General features: G+C 58.1%; 1 protein-coding gene and 2 long non-coding RNA genes across 3 annotated transcripts in view; all 3 read right to left on the bottom strand.

Annotated features, from left to right (window-relative positions):
• Window positions 1-1,227: 1,227 nt before the first annotated feature.
• Window positions 1,228-26,650, bottom strand: part of SYMPK (symplekin scaffold protein) — a 39,900-nt gene continuing 14,477 nt past the window's right edge. The window contains exons 11-31 of the mRNA XM_058859974.1: window positions 25,139-25,289; window positions 23,368-23,578; window positions 21,765-21,915; window positions 19,972-20,201; window positions 17,919-18,000; window positions 16,913-17,026; window positions 15,314-15,461; window positions 13,884-14,044; window positions 10,916-11,024; window positions 10,734-10,834; window positions 9,071-9,161; window positions 8,252-8,353; window positions 6,827-7,100; window positions 6,525-6,625; window positions 5,796-5,992; window positions 4,755-4,826; window positions 4,403-4,558; window positions 4,143-4,319; window positions 3,353-3,430; window positions 2,408-2,621; window positions 1,228-1,307 (exon numbers count right to left, since the gene is read on the bottom strand). Coding sequence (XP_058715957.1) covers window positions 2,466-2,621; window positions 3,353-3,430; window positions 4,143-4,319; window positions 4,403-4,558; window positions 4,755-4,826; window positions 5,796-5,992; window positions 6,525-6,625; window positions 6,827-7,100; window positions 8,252-8,353; window positions 9,071-9,161; window positions 10,734-10,834; window positions 10,916-11,024; window positions 13,884-14,044; window positions 15,314-15,461; window positions 16,913-17,026; window positions 17,919-18,000; window positions 19,972-20,201; window positions 21,765-21,915; window positions 23,368-23,578; window positions 25,139-25,289 — 2,862 coding nt within the window. The 3' untranslated portion in view covers window positions 1,228-1,307; window positions 2,408-2,465. The remainder of the gene's footprint in view (window positions 1,308-2,407; window positions 2,622-3,352; window positions 3,431-4,142; window positions 4,320-4,402; window positions 4,559-4,754; window positions 4,827-5,795; window positions 5,993-6,524; window positions 6,626-6,826; window positions 7,101-8,251; window positions 8,354-9,070; window positions 9,162-10,733; window positions 10,835-10,915; window positions 11,025-13,883; window positions 14,045-15,313; window positions 15,462-16,912; window positions 17,027-17,918; window positions 18,001-19,971; window positions 20,202-21,764; window positions 21,916-23,367; window positions 23,579-25,138; window positions 25,290-26,650) is intronic.
• On the bottom strand, window positions 5,093-5,613 carry LOC131590118 (uncharacterized). The gene is made up of 3 exons (XR_009279976.1): window positions 5,334-5,613; window positions 5,158-5,229; window positions 5,093-5,116 (listed from the first exon to the last, which is right to left on the bottom strand). It is a non-coding gene; the product is annotated as an uncharacterized LOC131590118 (long non-coding RNA).
• Window positions 15,456-16,332, bottom strand: LOC131590122 (uncharacterized). Its single transcript, XR_009279981.1, has 4 exons — window positions 16,214-16,332; window positions 16,104-16,150; window positions 15,692-15,702; window positions 15,456-15,483 (listed from the first exon to the last, which is right to left on the bottom strand). It is a non-coding gene; the product is annotated as an uncharacterized LOC131590122 (long non-coding RNA).

Genomic DNA, 26,650 nt, shown 5'->3' with positions numbered 1-26,650 from the left:
ACCCCAAAATGAGGCCACGCCCCCAAATGAGCACCCCAAAAGAGGCCACACCTCCAAATGAGCACCCCAAGAGGCCACGCCCCCAAATGAGCACCCCAAAATGAGGCCACGCCCCCAATGAGCACCCCAAAATGAGGCCACGCCCCTGAACAGAGCACCCCAAATGAGGCCACGCCCCAAATGAGCACCCCCAAATGAGCACCCAAAATGAGGCCACGCCCCCAAATGAGCACCCAAAATGAGGCCACGCCCCCAATGAGCACCCAAAATGAGACCACGCCCCCAATGAGCACCCAAAATGAGGCCACGCCCCCAAATGAGCACCCAAAATGGGACCACGCCCCCAAATGAGCACCCCAAAATGGGACCACGTCCCCAAAATGAGGCCACGCCCCAAATTAATTACACCCCAAATGAGACCACACCCCTAAATGAGACCACGCCCCAAATTAATTACACCCCAAATGAGACCACACCCCTAAATGAGACCACGCCCCCAATTAATTACACCCAAATGAGACCACGCCCCCAATTAATTAAACCCCAAATGAGACCACACCCCTAAATGAGACCAGGCCCCAAATTAATTACACCCCAAATGAGACCACGCCCCCAATTACACCTTAAATGAGACCACGCCCCCAATTAATTACACCCCAAATGAGACCACGCCCCAAATTAATTACACCCCAAATGAGACCACGCCCCAAATTAATTACACCCCAAATGAGACCACGCCCACAATTTACACCCCAAATGAGACCACACCCCTAAATGAGACCACGCCCCCAATTAATTACACCCCAAATGAGACCACCCCCCCCAATTTGTGCAAACCCCACCCCAAAATTAAGGCCACGCCCACCACCGTGCCAAGCCCCACCCAAAGGCGTGTCCCACCCAAGCCACACCCACAAAAACACCCCAAAATCGGCTCCACCCCTTAATTTGCATACCCAGACCCCACCCCCACCAGGCAAAGACCCCACCCCCCAAAAACACGAGGCCACGCCCCCAATCTCAGCGACCCCCCCCAAATAAAAGAGGCGGGACCCCCGAAACTCCGCCCACATTTTTTATTAAGCCCCGCCCACGGTGGGGGAGGGGCGAGGGGAGGGGTCTCAGGGGTGGGCGGGGCCGTCGGGGGGGGAGGGGCGAGGGGAGGGGTCTCAGGGGTGGGCGGGGCCGTCGGGGGGGGGAGGGGGCGCCTCGGGGCTCTGGGTGCCGGGGGGGGGCGGCTCCGACGAGGGGGGGCTGCAGGGGGGAGGGGCTTCGCTCTGGGGGGGCTCCGAGACCACCGGGGGGTCCTGGGGGGGGAAATTGGGGAGGGGGCGTTAGGGGGGGGTCCCAGCCCCCTCCCCGAAATTGGGGAATGGAGGGACCCCCTCCCCAAAATTGGGTGGGAGGGACCCCTCCCCGAAATTGGGGTGTGGAGGGACCCCCACCCCTAAATTGGGAATGGAGGGACCCCTCCCCAAAATTCGGGTATGGAGAGACCCCTCCCCAAAATCCGGGTATGGAGGGACCCCCACCCCAAAATTGGGTGGGAGGGACCCCTCCCCATAATTGGGGAATGGAGGGACCCCCTCCCCAAAATTGGGTGGGGGGGTTTAGAAATGGTCCCGCCCCCTCCCCAAAACTGGGGTGTGGAGGGACCCCTCCCCAAAATCCGGGTATGGAGGGACCCCTCCCCAAAATTGGGTGGGAGGGACCCCTCCCCAAAATTGGGTGGGAGGGACCCCCACCCCAAAATTGGGTGGGAGGGACCCCCACCCCAAAATTGGGTGGGAGGGACCCCCTCCCCAAAATTGGGTGGGGGTCTTAGGAATGATCCCCCTCCCCAAAATCTGCCCCGGGGGGGGTTAGAAATGAATCCCCCTCCCCAAAATTGGGTATGGGGGGGTTAGAAATGATCCCCCCTCCCCAAAATCCACCCAGGGGGGGTCAGAAATGAATCCCCCTCCCCAAAATTGGGGAATGGAGGGACCCCTCCCCAAAATTGGGTATGGGGGGGTCAGAAATGAATCCCCCTCCCCAAATCTGACCCAGGGGGGGTCAGAAATGAATCCCCCTCCCCAAAATTGGGTATGGGGGGGTTAGAAATGAATCCCCCTCCCCAAAATCCGCCCCAGGGGGGGGGTCAGGAATGAACCCCCCTCCCCAAAATCCACCCCGGGGGGGTTAGAAATGAACCCCCCTCCCCAAAATCTGCCCCGGGGGGGGGTCAGAAATGAATCCCCCTCCCCAAAATTGGGTATGGGGGGGTTAGAAATGAACCCCCCTCCCCAAAATCCGCCCTGGGGGGGTTAGAAATGAACCCCCCTCCCCAAATCTGACCCAGGGAGGGTCAGAAATGAACCCCCCTCCCCAAAATCCGCCCCGGGGGGGGAAGGGGGGGTGGTCTCACCTTGGGGGTCTCCAGGGCGCTGTCGGGGGGGGAGGCGTCGCCCCCCCCCGAGCTCTCCTCATCCTCGGGGACGCTGATGAAGATCGAGGGGGGCTCCAGGTCGGGACCCCCCCCCCAGCTCGGGGGGGGCTTCGGGGGGGGAGGAGCCCGAGCCGGGACCCCCCCCCGGGACCCCCTTGGATTTGGGGTCCTCCTCGCGCTTGGGGGGCTTCTCCTGGGGATTGGGGGGGGGAGGTGAGGGTGGAACCCCCCCCCAGGTGGGACCCCCCCCAAAAAACTTCAGGTGTTCTCGGGGGGGGGCACCTCGGGATTCACCTGTGCAGGTGGGTCTGGGGTCACCTGGACCCCCCCATCCTCACCTGTGCAGGTGGGTCTGGGGTCACCTGAACCCCCTGAACCCCCCCATCCTCACCTGTCCAGGTGTCCCCAGGTGGGTCTGGGGTCACCTGAACCCCCTGAACCCCCCCATCCTCACCTGTCCAGGTGGGTCTGGGGTCACCTGAACCCCTCATCCTCACCTGTCCAGGTGGGTCTGGGGTCACCTGAACCCCCTGAATCCCCCATCCTCACCTGTCCAGGTGTCCCCAGGTGGGTCTGGGGTCACCTGAACCCCCCGTCCTCACCTGTCCAGGTGGGCCTGGGGTCACCTGAACCCCCTGAACCCCCCCATCCTCACCTGTCCAGGTGGGTCTGGGGTCACCTGAACCCCCCCATCCTCACCTGTCCAGGTGTCCCCAGGTGGGTCTGGGGTCACCTGAACCCCCCCATCCTCACCTGTCCAGGTGTCCCCAGGTGGGTCTGGGGTCACCTGAACCCCTCATCCTCACCTGTGCAGGTGGGTCTGGGGTCACCTGAACCCCTCATCCTCACCTGTCCAGGTGGGTCTGGGGTCACCTGAACCCCCTGAACCCCCCCATCCTCACCTGTCCAGGTGTCCCTGCTCACCTCTCCAGGTGTCCCCTCGGGCTCGTGGCGCGTGGTGGCCTCCAGGATGGCCATGGTGGACAGCGGGATGTGCGCTTGCTGGGACAGAGACGCGACAGGTGACACTTCAGGTGTGTCACACCTGTCCTCAGGTGTGTGTCACCTGTCCCCAGGTGTGTCACCTGTCCTCAGGTGTGTGTCACCTGTCCTCAGGTGTGTCACACCTGTCCTCAGGTGTGTGTCACCTGTCCTCAGGTGTGTGTCACCTGTCCTCAGGTGTGTCACCTGTCCTCAGGTGTGTGTCACCTGTCCTCAGGTGTGTCACCTGTCCTCAGGTGTGTGTCACCTGTCCTCAGGTGTGTCACCTGTCCCCAGATGTGTCACCTGTCCTCAGGTGTGTCACCTGTCCCCAGATGTGTCACCTGTCCTCAGGTGTGTCACCTGTTCCCAGGAGATGTCCCCCATACCCAGGGACATCTCACCTGTCCCCCAAGGGAGGTCCCCAATACCCAGGAGGTCTCACCTGTCCCCAAACGACGTCACCTGTCCCCCAAGGGATGTCCCCCATGCCCAAGACATGTCCCCCATGCCCAGGAGGTCTCACCTGTCCCCCAGGACATGTCCCCCATGCCCAGGGGGTCTCACCTGTGGGCAGGTGTACCTCACCTGTCCCCAAGGGTGGTCTCACCTGTCCCCAGGGAATGTCCCCCACACCCAGGTGTACCTCACCTGTCCCCAAGGGTGGTCTCACCTGTCCCCAGGGGATGTCCCCCATGCCCAGGAGGTCTCACCTGTCCCCAGGAGGTCTCACCTGGTGGGGTGTGAGGGCCCTCACGTGGCTCAGGAGGGGCTCGCGCAGCTCCGGGCACTTCTCGAAGACGGCGGCGAGCTGGGGCGGGGGCAGCTGCAGAACCACCTGGAAGGACTGGGGCTTGGTCCTCTGGCAGCACTTGATGAACCCCTCCCACACCTTGGGGTACTTCCACACCTGGAGAGACACCTGGAGTCACCTGGGGACACCTGGGGACACCTGGAGTCACCTGGGGACACCTGGGGACACCTGAGGGACACCTGGGGACACCTGCAGGGACTGGGGCTTGGTCCTCTGGCAGCACTTGATGAACCCCTCCCACACCTTGGGGTACTTCCACACCTGGGGAGACACCTGGGGTCACCTGGAGATACACCTGGAGTCACCTGAGCACACCTGGAGTCACCTGGGGACACCTGGGGACACCTGAGGACACCTGGGGTCACCTGGAGTCACCTGGGGACACCTGGGGACACCTGCAGGGACTGGGGCTTGGTCCTCTGGCAGCACTTGATGAACCCCTCCCACACCTTGGGGTACTTCCACACCTGGGGAGACACCTGAGGTCACCTGGAGATACACCTGGGGACATCTGGGGACACCTGGGGACACCTGCAGGGACTGGGGCTTGGTCCTCTGGCAGCACTTGATGAACCCCTCCCACACCTTGGGGTACTTCCACACCTGGAGAGACACCTGGGGTCACCTGGAGATACACCTGGAGTCACCTGAGCACACCTGGGGACACCTGGGGACACCTGGGGACACCTGGAATCACCTGGGGACACCTGAGGGGCACCTGAGCACACCTGGAATCACCTGGGGACACCTGGAGTCACCTGGGGAAACCTGGGGTCACCTGGAGATACACCTGGAGTCACCTGGGGACACCTGGAGTCACCTGGGGACACCTGGAGATACACCTGGAGTCACCTGAGCACACCTGGAATCACCTGGGGACACCTGAGGGGCACCTGGGGACACCTGGAGTCACCTGAGGGACATCTGGGGACACCTGAGGGACACCTGAGCACATCTGGGGACACCTGGAGTCACCTGGGAACACCTGAGGGACACCTGGGGACACCTGGAGTCACCTGAGGGACACCTGGAGTCACCTGAGGGACATCTGGGGACACCTGAGCACATCTGGGGACACCTGAGGGACACCTGGGGACACCTGGGAGTCACCTGGAATCACCTGAGGGTCACCTGGGACGAAGCCTTTCCATACCTTGACTGATCCCACCTGGATCACGGCGCACATCCGGAATTCCGGGACCGATTTTGGGGTGAATTTTGGGGCAATTCCAGGGGAATTTTGGGGTAATTCCAGCGGGATTTTTGCAGGAATTTTGGGTCAATTCTGGGGGATTTTTACAGGAATTTCTGGGGCAATTCTGGGCGATTTTGGGTCAATTCTGGGGGATTTTTACAGGAATTTTTGGGGTGATTTTGGGTGATTTTGGGGTGCCCTGACCTGTTTCATGATGAGGCCGGACAGGATGTTCATGACGAAGCCCCCGGATCACGGCACACATCGGGAATTCCAGGACCAGTTTTGGGGTCGGTTTTGGGGTGAATTTTGGGGTAACTCCAGCGGGATTTTGGGTGATTTTGGGGTGATTTGGGGTGATTTTGGGGTGCCCTGACCTGTTTCATGATGAGGCGGGACAGGATGTTCATGACGAAGCCGCCCAGCCGGGGGTACATGGTCAGTGCCCGGGTCACGGCACACATCAGGAATTTTGGGGTGAATTTTGGGGTAATTCCAGTGGGATTTTGGGGTGATTCCGGGTGATTTTGGGGTAATTCTGGGTGATTTTGGGGTGATTTTGGGGTCCCCTGACCTGTTTCATGATGAGGCAGGACAGGATGTTCATGACGAAGCCCCCGGATCACGGCACACATCCGGAATTCCAAGACCAGTTTTGGGGTCGTTTTTTGGGGTAATTCCAGCGGGATTTTGGGTGATTTTGGGGTGATTTTGGGGTGCCCTGACCTGTTTCATGATGAGGCGGGACAGGTTGTTCATAACGAAGCCCCCGGATCACCGCACACATCGGGAATTTTGGAGCCAGTTTTCGGATGAATTTTGGGGTGAATTTTGGGGTAATTCCATCGGGATTTTGGGTGATTTGGGGGTAATTCCAGCGGGATTTTTGCAGGATTTTGGGGTGATTTTGGGTGATTTTGGGGTGCCCTGACCTGTTTCATGATGAGGCGGGACAGGATGTTCATGACGAAGCCCCCGGATCACGGCACACATCGGGAATTCCAGGACCAGTTTTGGGGTCGTTTTTTGGGGTAATTCCAGCGGGATTTTTGCAGGATTTTTGCAGGATTTTGGGGTGATTTTGGGTGATTTTGGGGTGCCCTGACCTGTTTCATGATGAGGCGGGACAGGATGTTCATGACGAAGCCGCCCAGCCGGGGGTACATGGTCAGGACCCGGATCACGGCACACATCAGGAATTCCAGGACTGATTTTGGGGTGATTTTGGGGTAATTCCATCAGGATTTTTGCAGGATTTTTGGGTCAATTCTGGGGGATTTTTACAGGAATTTTTTTGGTAATTCTGAGGGATTTTGGTACCAGTTCCATCACGACCTTGGACAAGACGTTCACTTCAAAGCCGCCCAGGCAGTGCCCGGATCATGGCACACATCAGGAATTCCAGGACCGGTTTTTGGGTGAATTTTGGGGTAATTCCAGCGGGATTTTGGGGTGATTTTGGGTGATTTTGGGGTGATTTTGGGGTGCCCTGACCTGTTTCATGATGAGGCGGGACAGGATGTTCATGACGAAGCCGCCCAGCCGGGGGTACATGGTCAGGGCCTGGATCACCGTGCGCATCAGCAGCATCGGCAGCGGGCTCTGCTCCATCAGCTGCTGCATCACCACCGCCAGAACCTCCGAGGTGTAAACGTTGCGCTCGGCAAAGCACAGGTTGGTGGCTGCGGGGACACGGGGGACAGTGGGGACACTGGGAGGGACTGGGGGGCACTGGGAGGGACTGGGAGGGGATTCGGGGGGAGTAAGAGGGACTGGGAGGGACTGGGAGGGGATTGGGAGGGGATTCGGGGGGAGTGGGAGTGACTGGGAGGGACTGGGAGGGACCGGGAGTGAGTGGGAGGGGACTGGGAGTGAGTGGGAGGGACTGGGAAGGAATTTGGGGGGAGTGAGAGGGACTGGGAGGGACTGGGAGGGAGTGGGAGGGGATTCGGGGGGAGTGAGAGGGACTGGGAGGGACTGGGGGGCACTGGAGGGGACTGGGAGGGGATTCGGGGGCACTGGGAGGGGAGTGGGGGACACTGGGAGGGGATTCGGGGGGAGTGAGAGGGACTGGGAAGGGATTGGGAGGGGATTGGGAGGGACTGGGGGACACTGGGAGGGGACTGGGAGGGACTGGGAGGGGATTCGGGGGGAGTGGGAGGGACTGGGAGGCACTGGGAGGGACTGGGAGGGGACTGGGAGGGACTGGGAGGCACTGGGAGGGACTGGGAGGGGACTGGGAGGGACTGGGAGGCACTGGGAGGGACTGGGAGGCACTGGGAGGGACTGGGAGGGGACTGGGAGGGACTGGGAGGCACTGGGAGGGACTGGGAGGCACTGGGAGGGGACTGGGAGGGACTGGGAGGGGACTGGGAGGGACTGGGAGACACTGGGACAAACTGAGAGGACACCGGGACAAACTGGGACAAACTGGGACAAACTGGGACAAACTGGGACATGTCCCCCCCATGTCCCCACCTTTGATGATGGATTTCATGTCACACTTGGAGCAGTCGATGTTGTGGAGGGGTCCCGTGTCCCCATGTCCCCATGTCCTGTGTCACCCCCCGGTGTCCCCATGGGTGTCCCCTGTCCTGTGTCACCCCTGGGTGTCCCTGTCACCCCCAGGTGTCCCCAGGTGTCCCCAGGTGTCCCCAGGTGTCCCCTGTCCCCACCTTTGATGATGGATTTCATGTCACACTTGGAGGAGTCGATGTTGTGGAGGGGTCCCGTGTCCCCATGTCCCCCTGTCCTGTGTCACCCATGGGTGTCCCCATGTCCCTGTCACCCTCCCAGGTGTCCCCAGGTGTCCCCAGGTGTCCCCTGTCCCCACCTTTGATGATGGATTTCATGTCACACTTGGAGGAGTCGATGTTGTGGAGGGCGATCAGGAGCTCCCCGGGGTTCAGGGGGGACACGGCCGAGGCGCCGTCACCTGCGGGGACACCGGGGGGTGACATCCCAAACTGTCCCCAGGTGTCCCCAAACTCTCCCCAGGTGTCCCCAAACTGTCCCCAGCCATCCCAAACTGTCCCCAGGTGTCCCCAAACTGTCCCCAAGCTGTCCCCAGCCATCCCAAACTGTCCCCAGGTGTCCCCAAACTGTCCCCAAGCCATCCCAAACTGCCCCCAGGTGTCCCCAAACTGTCCCCAAGCCATCCCAAACTGTCCCCAGCTGTCCCCAGGTGTCCCAGGTGTATCCAGGTGTATCCCCATGTCCCCCCAGGTGTCCCCAGGTGTCCCCACATGTCCCCAGGTGTGTCCCCATGTCCCCCCAGGTGTCCCCAGGTGTCCCCATGTCCCCCCAGCTGTCCCCAGGTGTCCCCAGGTGTATCCCCAGGTGTCCCCAGGTGTATCCAGGTGTGTCCCCAGGTGTCCCCAGGTGTCCCCAGCTGTCCCCATGTCCCCCCAGGTGTCCCCAGGTGTCCCCAGGTGTGTCCCCATGTCCCCCCAGGTGTCCCCAGGTGTGTCCCCAGGTGTCCCCAGGTGTATCCCCAGGTGTCCCCAGGTGTCCCCATGTCCCCCCAGGTGTCCCCATGTCCCCCCAGGTGTCCCCAGGTGTCCCCAGGTGTCCCCAGGTGTGTCCCCAGGTGTGTCCCCATGTCCCCCCAGGTGTCCCCATGTCCCCCCATGTCCCCCCAGGTGTCCCTCACCGTGCTGTGTCCCCAGCAGACGATTGAAAACCTCCTTGACCACGATGGGGTTGAGTTTGATGAGTTTGGGCAGCGCCTGAATCACCTCTTTCTGCACCCAAAATGTCACCGTCAGCAACGGGTGACACCGGGTGACACCAGAGTGACACCGGGGTGACACTGAGTGACACTGGGGTGACACCGGGTGACACTGAGTGACACTGAGTGACACCACAGTGACACCACAGTGACACCACAGTGACACCGGGCAACACCCAATGACACCAGGGTGACACCGGGTGACACTGAGTGACATCAGAGTGACACCAGGTGACATTGAGTGACACTGAGTGACATCAGGGTGACATCAGAGCAACACCCAACCACCCCAGATGCCACCAAGGTGCCACCAAGGTACCACTGAGTGCCACCAGGATGACACCGAGCAACACCCAACCACCCCAGATGCCACCAAGGTGCCACTGAGTGCCACTGAGTGCCACCAGGGTGACATGAGGTGACCCCAGGTGACATCAGGTGACACCAAGTGACACCAGGGTGACACCAAGCGACACCCAACCACCCCAGGTGCCACCAAGGTGCCACCAAAGTGCCACTGAGTGACACTGAGCAACACCCAACCACCCCAGGTGCCACCAAGGTGCCACTGAGTGACACCGAGTGACACCAGAGTGACACCAAGTGACACCAGGGTGACACTGAGCAACACCCAACCACCCCAGATGCCACCAAGGTGCCACCAAAGTGCCACTGAGTGCCACTGAGTGACATCAGGGTGACACCAAGCAACACCCAACCACCCCAGGTGCCACCAAGGTGCCACTGAGTGACATCAGGGTGACACTGAGTGACATCAGGTGACACCAAGTGACACCAGGATGACATGAGGGTGACACTCAACCACCCCAGGTGCCACCAAGGTGCCACCAAAGTGCCACTGAGTGACATCAGGGTGACATCAGGTGACCCCAGGTGCCACCAGGGTGCCACCAGGGTGCCACCGAGCAACACCCAACCACCCCAGGTGCCACCAAGGTGCCACTGAGTGACACCGAGTGACACCAGAGTGACACCAAGTGACACCAGGGTGACACTGAGCAACACCCAACCACCCCAGATGCCACCAAGGTGCCACCAAGGTGCCACTGAGTGACACCAAGTGACACCAGGATGACATGAGGGTGACACTCAACCACCCCAGGTGCCACCGAGGTGCCACCAAAGTGCCACTGAGTGACATCAGGGTGACACCGAGCAACACCCAACCACCCCAGGTGCCACCGAGGTGCCACCAAAGTGCCACTGAGTGCCACTGAGTGACACCAGGTGACATCAGAGTGACACCCAACCACCCCAGATGCCACCAAGGTGCCACCAAAGTGCCACTGAGTGACACCAGGATGACACAAGGGTGACACTCAACCACCCCAGGTGCCACCAAGGTGCCACCAAAGTGCCACTGAGTGACATCAGGGTGACATTGAGTGACATCAGGTGCCACCAGGGTGCCACCAGGGTGACACCGAGCAACACCCAACCACCCCAGGTGCCACCAAGGTGCCACTGAGTGACATCAGCGTGACACTGAGTGACATCAGGTGAGCCCAGGTGCCACCAAGGTGCCCCCGAGGCGTCCCCAAAGGTGACAAAAGCCACCCCTGACCTTCTCCAGGCCGTTGAGGACGGGGATGAGGAACCGGACGTCCGGCAGCCGCTTGTGGTAAAGGTCCCTGACGCGCTTGACCAGCTCCGGCGAGGGTGGCACTGCCGGGAGGGGACGGGGACGTCACCTGGATGTCACCTGGGTGTCACCTGGACGTCACCCAGGGCGTCACCCGGTGTCACCTTTGTCCGTCAGGCTGTGCAGGCAGCGCGTCACCAAGGTCTCGGCGCCCTTGGGGCAGTTCTCCACCAGCAGCAGCAGCTCCGGGGAGTTCATTCCCATCCCACGGATCTGGGAGAGGGGGAAAATGGGGGAAATTCTGAGGTTTTTGGGGTTTTTATTGAAATTTGGGGTTTTTTTAAATTTTTGAGATTTTTTTCTGTTTTTTTTATTGAAATTTTAGGGTTTTTTATTGAAATTTTTTGGGTTTTTATTCCGGGGAGTTCATTCCCATCCCACGGATCTGGGAGAGGGGGAAAATGGGGGAAAATCTGAGGTTTTTGGGGTTTTTATTGAAATTTGGGGTTTTTTTAAATTTTTGAGATTTTTTTCTGGTTTTTTTAATTGAAATTTTGGGGTTTTTTTTTAATTTCTGAGATTTTTTGGGGTTTTTTTTTCTATTTATGAGATTTTTTTCTGAGGTTTTTTTAATTGAAATTTGGAGTTTTTATTGAAATTTTGGGGTTTTTATTGAAATTTGGGAATTTTTCTATTTTTGATATTTTTGGGGGTTTTTTTAATTGAAATTTTGGGGTTTTTTCTTAATTTCTGAGATTTTTGGGGGGTTTTTTATTCCGGGGAGTTCATTCCCATCCCACGGATCTGGGAGAGGGGGAAAATGGGGAGAAATCCTGAAATTTTGGGGTTTTATTGAAATTTGGGGGTTTTTTTAAATTTTTGAGATTTTTTTCTGTTTTTTTTAATTGAAATTTTGGGGTTTTTTATTGAAATTTTTGGGGTTTTTTATTCCGGGGAGTTCATTCCCATCCCACGGATCTGGGAGAGGGAAAAATGGGGAGAAATCCTGAAATTTTGGGGTTTTATTGAAATTTGGGGTTTTTTTAAATTTTTGAGATTTTTTTCTGGTTTTTTTATTGAAATTTTGGGGTTTTTTATTGAAATTTTTGGGGTTTTTATTCCGGGGAGTTCATTCCCATCCCACGGATCTGGGAGAGGGGGAAAAATGGGGGAAATTCTGAGGTTTTTGGGGTTTTTATTGAAATTTTGGGATTTTAAAATTTTTTTTATATTTTTTGGTGTTTTTTAATTGAAATTTTGGGGTTTTTAGAGCTAAACGAGGCGTCACTTTGACCTCAGGGTGGGGGGGACCCAATGTCCTCAATGTCCCCAATGTCCCCAATGTCCCCAATGTCCCCAATGTCCTCAAAGTCCCCAATGTCCCCAATGTCCTCAATGTCCTCAATGTCCCCAATGTCCCCAAGGTCCCCAATGTCCCCAATGTCCCCAATGTCCCCAATATCCCTGATGTCCCCAAGATGTCCCCAGATGTCCCCAGTGTCCCTGACCAGCTGCTCGATGACGCGCAGCACCGTGCGCTTGATGTCCCCAATGTCCCCAGGATGTCCCCAATGTCCCCAAGGTCCCCAATGTCCCCAAGCTCCCCAATGTCCCCAATGTCCCCAATGTCCCCAATGTCCCAGATGTCCCCAATGTCCTCAATGTCCTCAATGTCCCCAATGTCCCAGATGTCCCCAATGTCCCCAATGTCCCCAATGTCCCAGATGTCCCCAATGTCCCAGATGTCCCCAAGATGTCCCCAGATGTCCCCAATGTCCCCAATGTCCCCAATGTCCCCAGTGTCCCCAATGTCCTCAATGTCCTCAATGTCCCCAATGTCCCCAATGTCCTCAATGTCCTCAATGTCCCCAATGTCCCCAATGTCCCCAATGTCCCCAATGTCCCCAATGTCCCAGATGTCCCCAATGTCCCCAGTGTCCCCAATGTCCCCAATGTCCCCAGTGTCCCTGATGTCCCCAATGTCCCCAATGTCCCCAAGATGTCCCCAATGTCCCCAATGTCCCTGACCGGCTGCTCGATGACGCGCAGCACCGTGCGCTTGATGTCCCCAATGTCCCCAGGATGTCCCCAATGTCCCCAAGGTCCCCAATGTCCCCAAGCTCCCCAATGTCCCCAATGTCCCCAATGTCCCAGATGTCCCCAATGTCCTCAATGTCCTCAATGTCCCCAATGTCCCAGATGTCCCCAATGTCCTCAATGTCCCCAATGTCCCCAGATGTCCCCAATGTCCCCAATGTCCCCAGTGTCCCCAATGTCTCCAGATGTCCCCAATGTCCCCAGGATGTCCCCAGATGATGTCCCCAGTGTCCCTGACCGGCTGCTCGATGACGCGCAGCACCGTGCGCTTGATGTCGGCGATGGCCCCCAAATGTCCCCAATGTCCCCAATGTCCCCAGTGTCCCCAAGCTCCCCAATGTCCCCAATGTCCCCAAGCTCCCCAATGTCCCCAGATGTCCCCAAGGTCCCCAAAGTCCCCAGTGTCCCCAATGTCCCCAAGCTCTCCAATGTCCCCAATGTCCCCAATGTCCCCAGGATGTCCCCAGATGATGTCCCCAGTGTCCCTGACCGGCTGCTCGATGACGCGCAGCACCGTGCACTTGATGTCGGCGATGGCCCCCAAATGTCCCCAATGTCCCCAGTGTCCCCAAGCTCCCCAATGTCCCCAATGTCCCCAGTGTCCCCAATGTCCCAGATGTCCCCAATGTCCCCAGGATGTCCCCAGATGATGTCCCCAGTGTCCCTGACCGGCTGCTCGATGACGCGCAGCACCGTGCGCTTGATGTCCCCAATGTCCCCAAGCTCCCCAATGTCCCCAATGTCCCAGATGTCCCAGATGTCCCCAAAGTCCCCAGTGTCCCCAATGTCCCCAATGTCCCCAATGTCCCCAGTGTCCCTGACCGGCTGCTCGATGACGCACAGCACCGTGCACTTGATGTCGGCGATGGCCCCCAAATGTCCCCAATGTCCCCAGTGTCCCCAATGTCCCCAATGTCCTCAATGTCCTCAATGTCCCCAATGTCCCCAATGTCCCCAGTGTCCCCAATGTCCCCAAGCTCCCCAATGTCCCCAAAGTCCCCAATGTCCCCAGATGATGTCCCCAGTGTCCCTGACCGGCTGCTCGATGACGCGCAGCACCGTGCGCTTGATGTCGGCGATGGCCTCGGTGTAGACGGAGGCGAGCTCGTGGATCAGTTTGTGGTTGTGGGGCAGCAGGGCCAGGTACAGGTACAGGCACTGCTTGATGGTCTCCTCGGTCCAGGGAGCTGCCACCTCTGGGGACACCAAAATGGGGTGAAAACGAGAAAAAACGGGGTCAGAATGACCAAAAATGGGTTAATGACCAAAAATGTGAGGTGACAATGACCAAACGTGGCCAGGTACAGGCACTGCTTGATGGTCTCCTCGGTCCAGGGAGCTGCCACCTCTGGGGACACCAAAATGGGGTGAAAACGAGAAAAAACGGGGTGAAAATGAGAAAAACGGGGTCAGAATGAGCAAAAATGGGGTCAGAATGAGCAAAAATGGGGTGACAATGACCAAACATGGCCAGGTACAGGCACTGCTTGATGGGCTCCTCGGTCCAGGGAGCTGCCACCTCTGGGGACACCAAAATGGGGTGAAAACGAGAAAAAATGGGGTGAAAATGAGAAAAAACGGGGTGAAAACGAGAAAAAACGGGGTCAGAATGACCAAAAATGGGGTGAAAATGAGAAAAACTGGGGTGCAAATGACCCATTTCACATTAATGGTATTTCCCACAAAATACCTGAGATTTCCTACAAAATATTTGGTATTTTCCACAAAACTTTTGTGATTCCCATGGAATATTTTCTATTCCCAGGGAACATTTCCCATTCCCAGTGACCATTTCCCATTTCCCACGGAATATTTGTGATTCCCACGGAACATTTTCCATTTGCCATGGAATATTTGTGATTCCCATGGAGGATTTTCCATTTCCATTCTCCATTTCCCATTCCCAGGGAATATTTTCCATTTCCCACTGAATATTTGTGATTCCCACGGAACATTTTCCATTTCCCATGGAATATTTGTGATTCCCATGGAATATTTCCCATTCCCAGTGACCATTTCCCATTCCCAGTGACCATTTTCCATTCCCATTTCCCATTCCCAGTGACCATTTCCCATTCCCAGTGACCATTTCCCATTCCCAGTGAACATTTCCCATTTCCCATTTCCAGTGACCATTTCCCATTCCCAGTGACCATTTCCATTTCCCAGGGAACATTTCCCATTTCCCAGTGACCATTTCCCATTTCCCATTTCCCATTCCCAGTGACCATTTCCCATTTCCCATTTCCCATTTCCCATTCCCAGTGACCATTTCCCATTTCCCACGGAATATTTGTGATTCCCATGGAGGATTTCCCATTTCCCACTGAATATTTGTGATTCCCACGGAGGATTTTCCATTTCCCACGGAATATTTGTGATTCCCACGGAGGATTTCCCATTCCCACGGAATATTTGTGATTCCCATTCCCCATTTCCCACCTGTGACACTTTTTGCCCCTCACCTGTGTCCTTGTCGGCCCCGAAGAGCACCGAGGGCGGGTTTGGGTGCACCAGGAGCTGCAGGTAATTGAGGGCGAATTTCTCCACGTACTCACGGAGCTGCTCCTTCTCGTACATGCGCTTGATGAAGAGGAGGGCCTGCTGCCGCACCTGGGGGACACCTGGGGGTCACCTGGGGACACCTGGGGGTCACCTGAGGGTCACCTGGAGATCACCTGAGTTACCTGAGGGACACCTGGGGGTCACCTGGGGGGTTTGGGGACACTTTGGGGACACCTGGGGATACCTGGGGGTCACCTGGAGATCACCTGAGTTACCTGAGGGACACCTGGAGGTCACCTGGGGGGTTTGGGGACACTTTGGGGACACCTGGGGGTCACCTGAGGGTCACCTGGAGGTCACCTGAGTTACCTGAGGGACACCTGGGGGTCACCTGGGGGGTTTGGGGACACCTTGGGGTCACCTGGGGGTCACCTGAGGGTCACCTGGGGGTCACCTGAGTTACCTGAGGGACACCTGGGGGTCACCTGGGGGGTTTGGGGACACCTTGGGGACACCTGAGTTACCTGGGGGTCACCTGGGGGGTTTGGGGACACCTTGGGGACACCTGGGGACACCTGGGGGTCACCTGAGGGTCACCTGGAGGTCACCTGAGTTACCTGAGGGACACCTGGGGGTCACCTGGGGGGTTTGGGGACACCTTGGGGACACCTGAGTTACCTGGGGGACACCTGGGGGGTCTGGGGACACCTGGGGGACACCTGGGGGTCACCTTGGGGACACCTGGGCCACCTGCATCATCTGTGTCACCCTCGGGATGTCCCAAAATCTGCCCAAACCTTGTCAGAACCCCCCCAAAATCCCTTGTGACCCTCGAAAACCTCCTCAGGACCCTCGAAAACCTCCTCAGATCCCCACAAAACCTTCTCAGAACCCCCCAAAACCTTCTCAGAACCTCCCAAAACCTTCTCAGAACCCCCCCAGAACCCCTCAGAACCTCCCAAAACCTTCTCAGAACCCCAAAAACCTCCTCAGAACCCCCCAAAACCTCCTCAGGACCCCCCAAAACCTCCTCAGAACCCCACAAAACCTTCTCAGAACCTCCCAAAACCTCCTCAGGACCCACCAAAACCTGCTCAGAACCCCCCAAAACCTCCTCAGAACCCCCCAAAATCCCCTCAGAACCCCCCCAAACCTCCTCAGAACCCCTCAGGACCCCCCCAGACCCCCCCAGATCCCCCCAGGACCCCCCAGATCCCCCCAGGACTCCCAGGTGGTGGCACCTTGTCCTTCTCGTGGGAGCTGAGGTCCAGCAGCACGTGCAGGTACTGGAACTGCCGAACCCCCCCAGATCCCCTCAGGACCCCCCCAGATCCCCTCAGAACCCCCCAAAATCCCCTCAGGACCCCCCCAGATCCCCACAGATCCCCCCAGGACCCCCGGCTGGTGGCACCTTGTCCTTCTCGTGGGAGCTGAGGTCCAGCAGCACGTGCAGGTACTGGAACTGCCGAACCCCCCCAGATCCCCTCAGGACCCCCCAAAACCTTCTCAGAACCCCCCCAGGACCCCCAGGACCCCCCAGGACCCCCAGGTGGTGGCACCTTGTCCTTCTCGTGGGAGCTGAGGTCCAGCAGCACATGCAGGTACTGGAACTGCCGCGACGGCCGCTTGAAGATCAGGTCCCGCAAGGTGGACATGCCCAGGTAGGTGCGGCTCTGGAGGGGAGGGGACAGGGACACCTGGAGAGGTCACCTGGAGGAGTCACCTTCTCATGTCACCTCCCTGTGTCACCTCCCTGTGTCACCTCCAGGGGACACCTGGAGAGGTCACCTCCCCATGTCACCTCCGCGTGTCACCTCCTTGTGTCACCTCCCTGTGTCACCTTCAGGAGTCACCTCCTTGTGTCACCTCCCTGTGTCACCTCCAGGGGTCACCTGGGGAGGTCACCTGGAGGAGTCACCTCCTTGTGTCACCTCCCTGTGTCACCTCCTCATGTCACCTCCCCATGTCACCTTCCTGTGTCACCTTCAGGGGTCACCTCCTTGTGTCACCTCCTCGTGTCACCTCCACATGCCATCTCCAGGTGTCACCCTTGGGTGTCACCTTCGGGTGTCACCTCCCCGTGTCACCTCCATGAATCTCCTCGTGTCATCTCTAGGTGTCACCTCCCCACGTCACCTCCCTATGCCACCTCCATGTGTCTCTTTGTGTCACCTCCCCATGTCACCTCCAGGTGTCACCTCCAGATGTCACCTCCCTGTTCTTTGTGTCACCTCCAGGTGTCACCTCCAGGTGTCATCTCCCTGTTCTTTGTGTCACCTCCCCATGTCACCTCCAGGTGTCCCGTCCAGGTGTCCCCTCCAGGTGTCACCTCCCTGTTCTTTATGTCACCTCCCCATGTCACCTCCAGGTGTCACCTCCCTGTTCTTTGTGTCACCTCCCCATGTCACCTCCCCATGTCACCTCCAGGTGTCACCTCCCCATGTCACCTTCAGATGTCACCTCCAGGTGTCACCTCCCTGTTCTTTGTGTCACCTCCCCATGTCACCTCCAGGTGTCCCCTCCAGGTGTCCCCTCCCCACCCGTGTCCCCTCCGTGTGTCCCCACCTCGTCCTCGCAGTACTTGCGGATGACCTCGAGGGCGCTCTCGGTGATCAGCGGCGCCTCCAGCACCACCTTGGTGAAGATCCTGCCGGGACCACCGGTGTCACCGGGGTGGGGACACCAGGGGTGGCCTCGGTGTCCCCCTCCTGTCCCCAGAGCTGCCGGGATGGCGCTGGTGGCACCAGCTCGGCCCTAACGGCTCCGAGCCACCCCTGGGGACACCGTCCTGGTGGCCCTGTCCTGGTGGCCCTGTCCCAGACCTGGTGGCACCATCCCAGACCTGGTGGCACCATCCCAGACCTGGTGGCCCTGTCCTAGACCTGACGGTCTCATCCTATCCTTGGTGTCCCCAACCCAACCCTGGTGTCCCCATCCCACCCCTGATGTCCCCAACCCAACCATGGTGTCCCCAACCCATCCCATCCCTGGGGTGTCCCCATTCTGTTCCATGGTGTCCCCAACCCATCCCTGGTGTCCCCAACCCATCCCTGATGTCCCCACCCAACCATGATGTCCTGATCTCTGATGTCCCCATCCCATCCCTGATGTCCCCATCCCATCCCTGATGTCCCCAACCCATCCCTGATGTCACCATCCCAACCCTGGTGGTCTCATCTTATCCTTGATGTCCCCAACCCATCCCTGATGTCCCCAACCCATCCCATCCCTGGTGTCCCCAACCCATCCCTGATGTCTCCATCCCACCCCTGATGTCCCCATCCCACCCCTGATGTCACCATCCCAACCCTGGTGGTCTCATCTTACCCTTGATGTCCCCATCCCATCCCTGGTGTCCCCACCCAACCCTGGTGTCCCCATCCCACCCCTGATGTCACCATCCCAGCCCTGGTGGTCTCAACTTATCCCTGATGTCCCCAACCCATCCCTGATGTCACCAACCCATCCCTGGTGTCCCCAACCCATCCCTGATGTCCCCATCCCACCCCTGATGTCACCATCCCAACCCTGGTGGTCTCATCTTATCCTTGATGTCCCCAACCCATCCCTGATGTCACCAACCCACCCCTGATGTCCCCAACCCACCCCTGATGTCCCCAACCCAACCCTGGTGTCCCCAACCCACCCCTGATGTCCCCAACCCACCCCTGATGTCCCCAACCCAACCCTGATGTCCCCAATCCATCCCTGGTGTCCCCAACCCATCCCTGGTGTCCCCAATCCATCCCTGGTGTCCCCAACCCATCCCATCCCACCCCTGATGTCACCAACCCATCCCTGATGTCCCCAACCCACCCCTGATGTCCCCATCACTTTCCTGGTGTCCCCATCCCATCTCTGGTGTCACCAACCCACCCCTGATGTCCCCAACCCACCCCTGATATCACCAACCCACCCCTGATGTCCCCAACCCACCCCTGATGTCACCAACCCATCCCTGATGTCCCCAACCCACCCCTGGTGTCACCATCCCACCCCTGATGTCCCCATCACTTTCCTGGTGTCCCCATCCCAACCCATCCCATCTCTGGTGTCACCAACCCACCCCTGATGTCCCCATCCCACCCCTGATGTCCCCACCCAACCATGGTGTCCCCATCCCTGATGTCCCCATCCCATCTGTGATGTCCCCAACCCAACCATGGTGTCCCCATCCCATCTGTGATGTCCCCAACCCAACCCATCCCATCCCATCCCTGGTGTCCCCAACCCAACCCTGATGTCCCCATCCCACCCCTGATGTCCCCATCCCAACCCTGATGTCCCCATCCCACCCCTGATGTCACCATCCCAACCCTGCTGGTCTCATCTTATCCTTGATGTCCCCAGCCCATCCCTGATGTCACCAACCCATCCCATCCCTGGTGTCACCAACCCAACCCTGGTGTCCCCATCCCACCCCTGATGTCACCATCCCAACCCTGCTGGTCTCATCTTATCCTTGATGTCCCCAGCCCATCCCTGATGTCACCAACCCATCCCATCCCTGGTGTCACCAACCCAACCATGGTGTCCCCAACCCATCCCTGGTTCCCCATCCCATCCATGGTGTCCCCGATGTCCCCCGATGTCCCCCGGTGTCCCCGCTGTCCCGCACCCGTCCTTCTGGTCGGGTTTCTCCTGCAGGCCGGCCAGGAGCCCGATCAGGCACTCGTCGTAGCGCTCCAGGCCACCACCTCCGGCCAGGTGGGCGTTGTACTCCTGGAAGAGCCACGCGAAGGCCAGGTCCAGCCGGCCACGGACGTCGTCCAGGATGAAGGACAGCACCTCGCCCTTGAGGGGCACCTCCAGCTGCGTCACCAGGGCGGCCAGGATCTTCACTCGGGCCTGGGGGACACGTGGGGGTCACTCAGGGGTCACTCAGGGGTCATTGAGTGGTCATTGAGTGGACACTCAAGAGTTACTCAAGGGTTACTCAATCATGGGTTATTGGAACTGTCACCAGGGCGGCCAGGATCTTCACACGGGCCTGGGGGACACGTGGGGGTCACTCAGGGGTCACTCAGGGGTCACTCAGGGGTCATTGAGTGGTCACTCAGGGGTCATTGGTCATTGAGTGGTCATTGAGTGGTCACTGGTCATTGAGTGGGCATTGACTGGACACTCAAGGGTTATTGGAACTGCGTCACCAGGGCGGCCAGGATCTTCACACGGGCCTGGGGGACACGTGGGGGTCACTCAGGGGTCACTCAGGGGTCATTGAGTGGTCATTGAGTGGTCACTGGTCATTGAGTGGGCATTGAGTGGTCATTGGTCATTGAGTGGTCATTGGTCACTGAGTGGTCAATGAGTGGTCATTGAGTGGTCACTCAGGGGTCATTGGTCATTGAGTGGTCAATGAGTGGTCATTGAGTGGACACTCAAGGGTTATTGGAACTGTCACCAGAGCCACCAGGATCTTCACACGGGCCTGGGGGACACATGGGGGTCACTCAGGGGTCACTCAGGGGTCACTCAGGGGTCATTGAGTGGTCATTGAGTGGGCATTGAGTGGGCATTGGTCATTGAGTGGGCATTGAGTGGTCATTAAGTGGTCATTGAGTGGTCATTGAGTGGTCAATGAATGGTCATTGAATGGTCATTGAGTGGTAAATGAGTGGTCACTCAGTGGTCATTGAGTGGTCACTCAATGGTCACTCAAGGATTCCCTGGGGGTATTTCCAGAGAGATTCTGGGGGTGTCCAGGTGTATCCAGGTGTGTCCAGGTGTGTCCCAGGTGTCCCCAGCTGTGTCCAGGTGTATCTCAGGTCTATCCAGGTGTATCCCAGGTGTATCCAGGTGTCCCCAGGTGTCCCCAGGTATACCCCAGGTGTTCCCAGCTGTGTCCAGGTGTATCTCAGGTCTATCCAGGTGTATCCCAGGTGTCCCCAGGTCTATCCAGGTGTCCCCAGGTGTATCCAGGTGTGTGTATCAGTGTCCAGGTGTGTCCAGGTGTATCTCAGGTGTCCCCAGGTGTATCTCAAATGTACCCAGGTGTATCCAGATGTGTGTGTATCAGTGTCCAGGTGTCCCCAGGTGTCCCCAGGTGTCCCCAGGTGTCCCCAGGTGTACCCAGGTGTCCCCAGGTGTCCCCAGGTGTATCCCAGGTGTATCCCAGGTGTCCCCAGGTGTCCCCAGGTGTCCCCAGGTGTGTCCCCAGGTGTCCCCAGGTGTATCCCAGGTGTCCCCAGGTGTACCCAGGTGTCCCCAGGTGTATCTCAGGTCTATCCAGGTGTATCCCAGGTGTCCCCAGGTGTCCCCAGGTGTCCCCAGGTGTCCCCAGGTGTCCCCAGGTGTATCCCAGGTGTCCCCAGGTGTCCCCAGGTGTATCCCAGGTGTCCCCAGGTGTATCCCAGGTGTCCCCAGGTGTCCCCAGGTGTCCCCAGGTGTCCCCAGGTGTGTCCCGCGTACCTGCGCGGCCCCGCTGGCGGCCACGGCTCTCTCGGAGCGCAGGATGCGCCGGACGGCTCCGAGCTTCAGCTTCTCCACCTGCACCTCGCTCAGCGGCTTCAGGACATCGCTCAGCCGGAAAACCTTCTTCCGACCGCCCGCCCCCGCCAGCCTGGCAACGGATCAACCGGATCGGGATCAGCGGGATCAATGGGATTGGGATCAACGGGATCAACATCGGGATCAACGGGATCAACATCAGGATCAACCGGATCGGGATCAATGGGATCGGGATTGGGATCAACGGGATCAACGGGATCAACATCGGGATCAGTGGGATCAACATCGGGATCAATGGGATCAATGGGATCAATGGGATCAACGGGATCAACATCGGGATCAATGGGATCAATGGGATCAACATCGGGATCAATGGGATCAATGGGATCAATGGGATCAACATCGGGATCAATGGGATCAACATCGGGATCAATGGGATCAATGGGATCAATGGGATCAATGGGATCAATGGGATCAACATCGGGATCAATGGGATCAATGGGATCAACATCGGGATCAATGGGATCAATGGGATCAACATCGGGATCAATGGGATCAATGGGATCAACATCGGGATCAATGGGATCAACATCGGGATCAATGGGATCAATGGGATCAACATCGGGATCAACGGGATCAACATCGGGATCAATGGGATCAATATCGGGATCAATGGGATCAATGGGATCAACATCGGGATCAATGGGATCAATGGGATCAACATCGGGATCAATGGGATCAATGGGATCAACACTGGGATCGATGGGATTGATGGGATCAATGGGATCAACATTGGGATCATTGGGATCAATGGGATCAATGGGATTGGGATCAATGGGATCAATGGGATTGGGATCAATGGGATCAATGGGAGCACAGGGAATGGGATTGGGCAGCATTGATCCCACCCCAAACCCCACCAGGACCATCTCAAACCCCATGGAGACCCCACCAGGACCATCTCAAACCCTATGGAGACCCCACCAGGACCATCTCAAACCCCACCAGGACCATCTCAAACCCTATGGAGACCCCACCAGGACCATCTCAAACCCCATGGAGACCCCACCAGGACCACCTCAAACCCCATGGAGACCCCACCAGGACCATCTCAAACCCCACCAGGACCATCTCAATCCCCACCAGGACCATCTCAAACCCTATGGAGACCCCACCAGGAGCACCTCAAACCCCACCAGGAGCACCCCAAACCCCATGGAGACCTCACCAGGACCATCTCAAACCCCACCAGGACCATCTCAAACCCCATGGAGACCCCACCAGGACCATCTCAAACCCCACCAGGACCATCTCAAACCCCATGGAGACCCCACCAGGAGCACTGACCGTGCCTGGGTGGCCGGCAGGATGGGCTCGGGCCGGCGCTTGGCCTGGGGGGTCTCGTCCAGCAGCCAGGACCACCCCAAACCCCATGGAGACCCCACCAGGACCACCCCAATCCCCACCAGGACCATCTCAAACCCCACCAGGGCCATCTCAAACCCCATGGAGACCCCACCAGGACCATCTCAAACCCCATGGAGACCCCACCAGGAGCACTGACCGTGCCTGGGTGGCCGGCAGGATGGGCTCGGGCCGGCGCTTGGCCTGGGGGGTCTCGTCCAGCAGCGCGGTGGCCGAGCCGTGCGCGCCCAGCACGGCGATGGCCTGGCCCTGGCCCAGCGCCGACAGGCGCCGCTTGATCAGCACCGCGTCCGGCTTGGCCACCTTCTCCTCCTTGGGCTCCTCACGCAGCAGCTTGGTCTGCTCCACGCCTGGAGATGGTGGAGATGGTGGGGATGGTGGGGATGGAGTGGGAATGGGACAGGAATGGGGTGGGGACGGTGGAGATGGTGGAGATGGTGGGAGTGGGACAGGGATGGGGAGGGGATGGTGGAGATGGTGGGGATGGTGGAGATGGTGGAGATGGTGGAGATGGTGGGGATGGTGGGGATGGTGGGGATGGTGGGGATGGTGGAGATGGTGGAGATGGTGGGGATGGTGGAGATGGTGGAGATGGTGGGGATGGTGGGGATGGGATGGGACAGGAACAGTGGAGATGGTGGGGATGGTGGGGATGGTGGGGATGGTGGGGATGGTGGGGATGGTGGGGATGGTGGAGATGGTGGGGATGGTGGGGATGGTGGGGATGGTGTGGAGATGGTGGGGATGGTGGAGATGGGACAGGAACAGTGGAGATGGTGGGGATGGTGGAGATGGTGGGAATGGTGGAGATGGTGGGGATGGTGGGGATGGTGGAGATGGTGGAGATGGGACAGGAACAGTGGAGATGGTGGAGATGGTGGAGATGGTGGAGATGGTGGGGATGGTGGAGATGGTGGAGATGGTGGGGATGGTGGAGATGGTGGAGATGGTGGGGATGGTGGAGATGGTGGGGATGGTGGGGATGGTGGGGATGGTGGAGATGGTGGAGATGGTGTGGAGATGGTGGGGATGGTGGAGATGGTGGAGATGGTGGGGATGGTGGGGATGGTGGAGATGGTGGGGATGGTGGAGATGGTGGAGATGGTGGGGATGGTGGAGATGGTGGAGATGGGATGGGACAGGAACAGTGGAGATGGTGGGGATGGTGGGGATGGTGGGGATGGTGGAGATGGGACAGGAACAGTGGAGATGGTGGGGATGGTGGGGATGGTGGAGATGGTGGGGATGGTGGAGATGGTGGAGATGGTGGAGATGGGATGGGACAGGAACAGTGGAGATGGTGGGGATGGTGGAGATGGTGGGGATGGTGGGGATGGTGGAGATGGTGGGGATGGTGGGGATGGTGGAGATGGTGGGGATGGTGGAGATGGTGGGGATGGTGGGGATGGTGGAGATGGTGGGGATGGTGGAGATGGGACAGGAATGGGGAGGGGATGGTGGAGATGGTGGGTATGGTGGGGATGGTGGAGATGGTGGAGATGGTGGGAGTGGGACAGGAATGGGGAGGGGATGGTGGAGATGGTGGGGATGGTGGGGATGGGATGGAGATGGTGGAGATGGTGGAGATGGTGGGGATGGTGAAGATGGGGTGGGGATGGTGGAGATGGTGGGGTTGGGGCTCCAGGGATTGTGGGGGGGCCACCAGGACAACAGTTTGGCCACCAATAACCTCACGAGGGTCAGGTGAAATCCAAGGAGCTTCGTCCACCCTTGGTGGACTCCCAAATCCTCATCCCACCCCAACTCCTGCCCCTCCCCGGTGAACCCCAAAACCCCGGTGAACCCCAAAACCCGACCGACCCCGGCCCAAAATTCCCACCCAAATCCCAATTTCTCCGGAATCCGCCCCAATTCCCGCTGTTCCTGGTGGCCCAGAGGTGTCCCCTGACCTGGCCCCAGCCCGGCCGCGGTCATCTGGGTGGCCATGAGTCGGGCCAGGTGCTTGATCTGCGCCTCGGTGCCGGCCGACTCCACGGGCGTGTAGGTGGCCTGGAAGGAGGCGGGCATGGCCTCGGGCAGGTACACCATGCTGATCAGCACCTGTGAGGAGATGTGGCCCCAAAAACACCTTAGGGACATCAAAACTGACTTGGAGAACCCAAAACCACCTTGGAGAACCCAAATCCGACTTGGAGAAGCCAAAAACTGCCTTGGAGAACCCAACACTGCCTTGGAGAACTCAAAACCGACTTGGAGAACCCAGAACTGCCTTGAAGACACCAAAACCACCTTGGAGAACCCAAAACCATCTTGAAAACCCCAAAACCACCTTGAAGGCCCCCAAAACCACCTTGGAGAACCCAAAACCACCCTGAACACCCCAAAACCACCTTGAAGACCCCCAAAACCACCCTAAAGACCCCAAAACCACCTTGGAGACCCCAAAACCACCTTGAAGACCCCAAAACCACCTTGAAGACCCCCAAAACCACCTTGAAGAACCCAAAACCACCTTGGAGAACCCAAAACCACCTTGGAAGACCCCAAAACCACCTTGGAGAACCCAAAACCACCTTGAAGACCCCAAAACCACCTTGAAGACCCCCAAAACCACCCTAAAGACCCCAAAACCACCTTGGAGAACCCAAAACCACCTTGGAAGACCCCAAAACCACCTTGGAGAACCCAAAACCACCTTGAAGACCCCAAAACCACCTTGGAGAACCCAAAACCACCTTGAAGACCCCAAAACCACCTTGGAGACCCCCAAAACCACCTTGGAGAACCCAAAACCACCTTGAAGACCCCAAAACCACCTTGGAGAACCCAAAACCACCTTGGAGAACCCAAAACCACCCTGGAGAACCCAAAACCACCCTGAAGACCCCAAAACCACCTTGGAGAACCCAAAACCACCCTAAAGACCCCAAAACCACCTTGGAGAACCCAAAACCACCTTGGAGAACCCAAAACCACCCTGAAGACCCCAAAACCACCTTGAAGACCCCCAAAACCACCTTGGAGAACCCAAAACCACCTTGAAGACCCCAAAACCACCTTGAAGACCCCAAAACCACCTTGGAGAACCCAAAACCACCCTGAACACCCCAAAACCACCTTGAAGACCCGAAAACCACCTTGAAGACCCCCAAAACCACCCTAAAGACCCCAAAACCACCCTAAAGACCCCAAAACCACCTTGAAGACCCCCAAAACCACCTTGGAAAACCCAAAACCACCTTGGAGAACCCAAAACCACCTTGAAGAACCCAAAACCACCTTGGAGACCCCAAAACCACCTTGAAGACCCCAAAACCACCTTGGAGAACCCAAAACCACCTTGGAGAACCCAAAACCACCTTGGAGAACCCAAAACCACCTTGAAGACCCCAAAACCACCCTAAAGACCCCCAAAACCACCTTGGAGAACCCAAAACCACCTTGGAGAACCCAAAACCACC

The sequence above is a fragment of the Poecile atricapillus genome, chromosome 31, assembly GCF_030490865.1.
Source record: "Poecile atricapillus isolate bPoeAtr1 chromosome 31, bPoeAtr1.hap1, whole genome shotgun sequence".
Lineage (NCBI taxonomy): Eukaryota > Metazoa > Chordata > Aves > Passeriformes > Paridae > Poecile > Poecile atricapillus.
The sequence above is the reverse complement of the archived record's forward strand: the minus strand, read 5'-3'. Positions and strand labels throughout refer to the sequence as shown.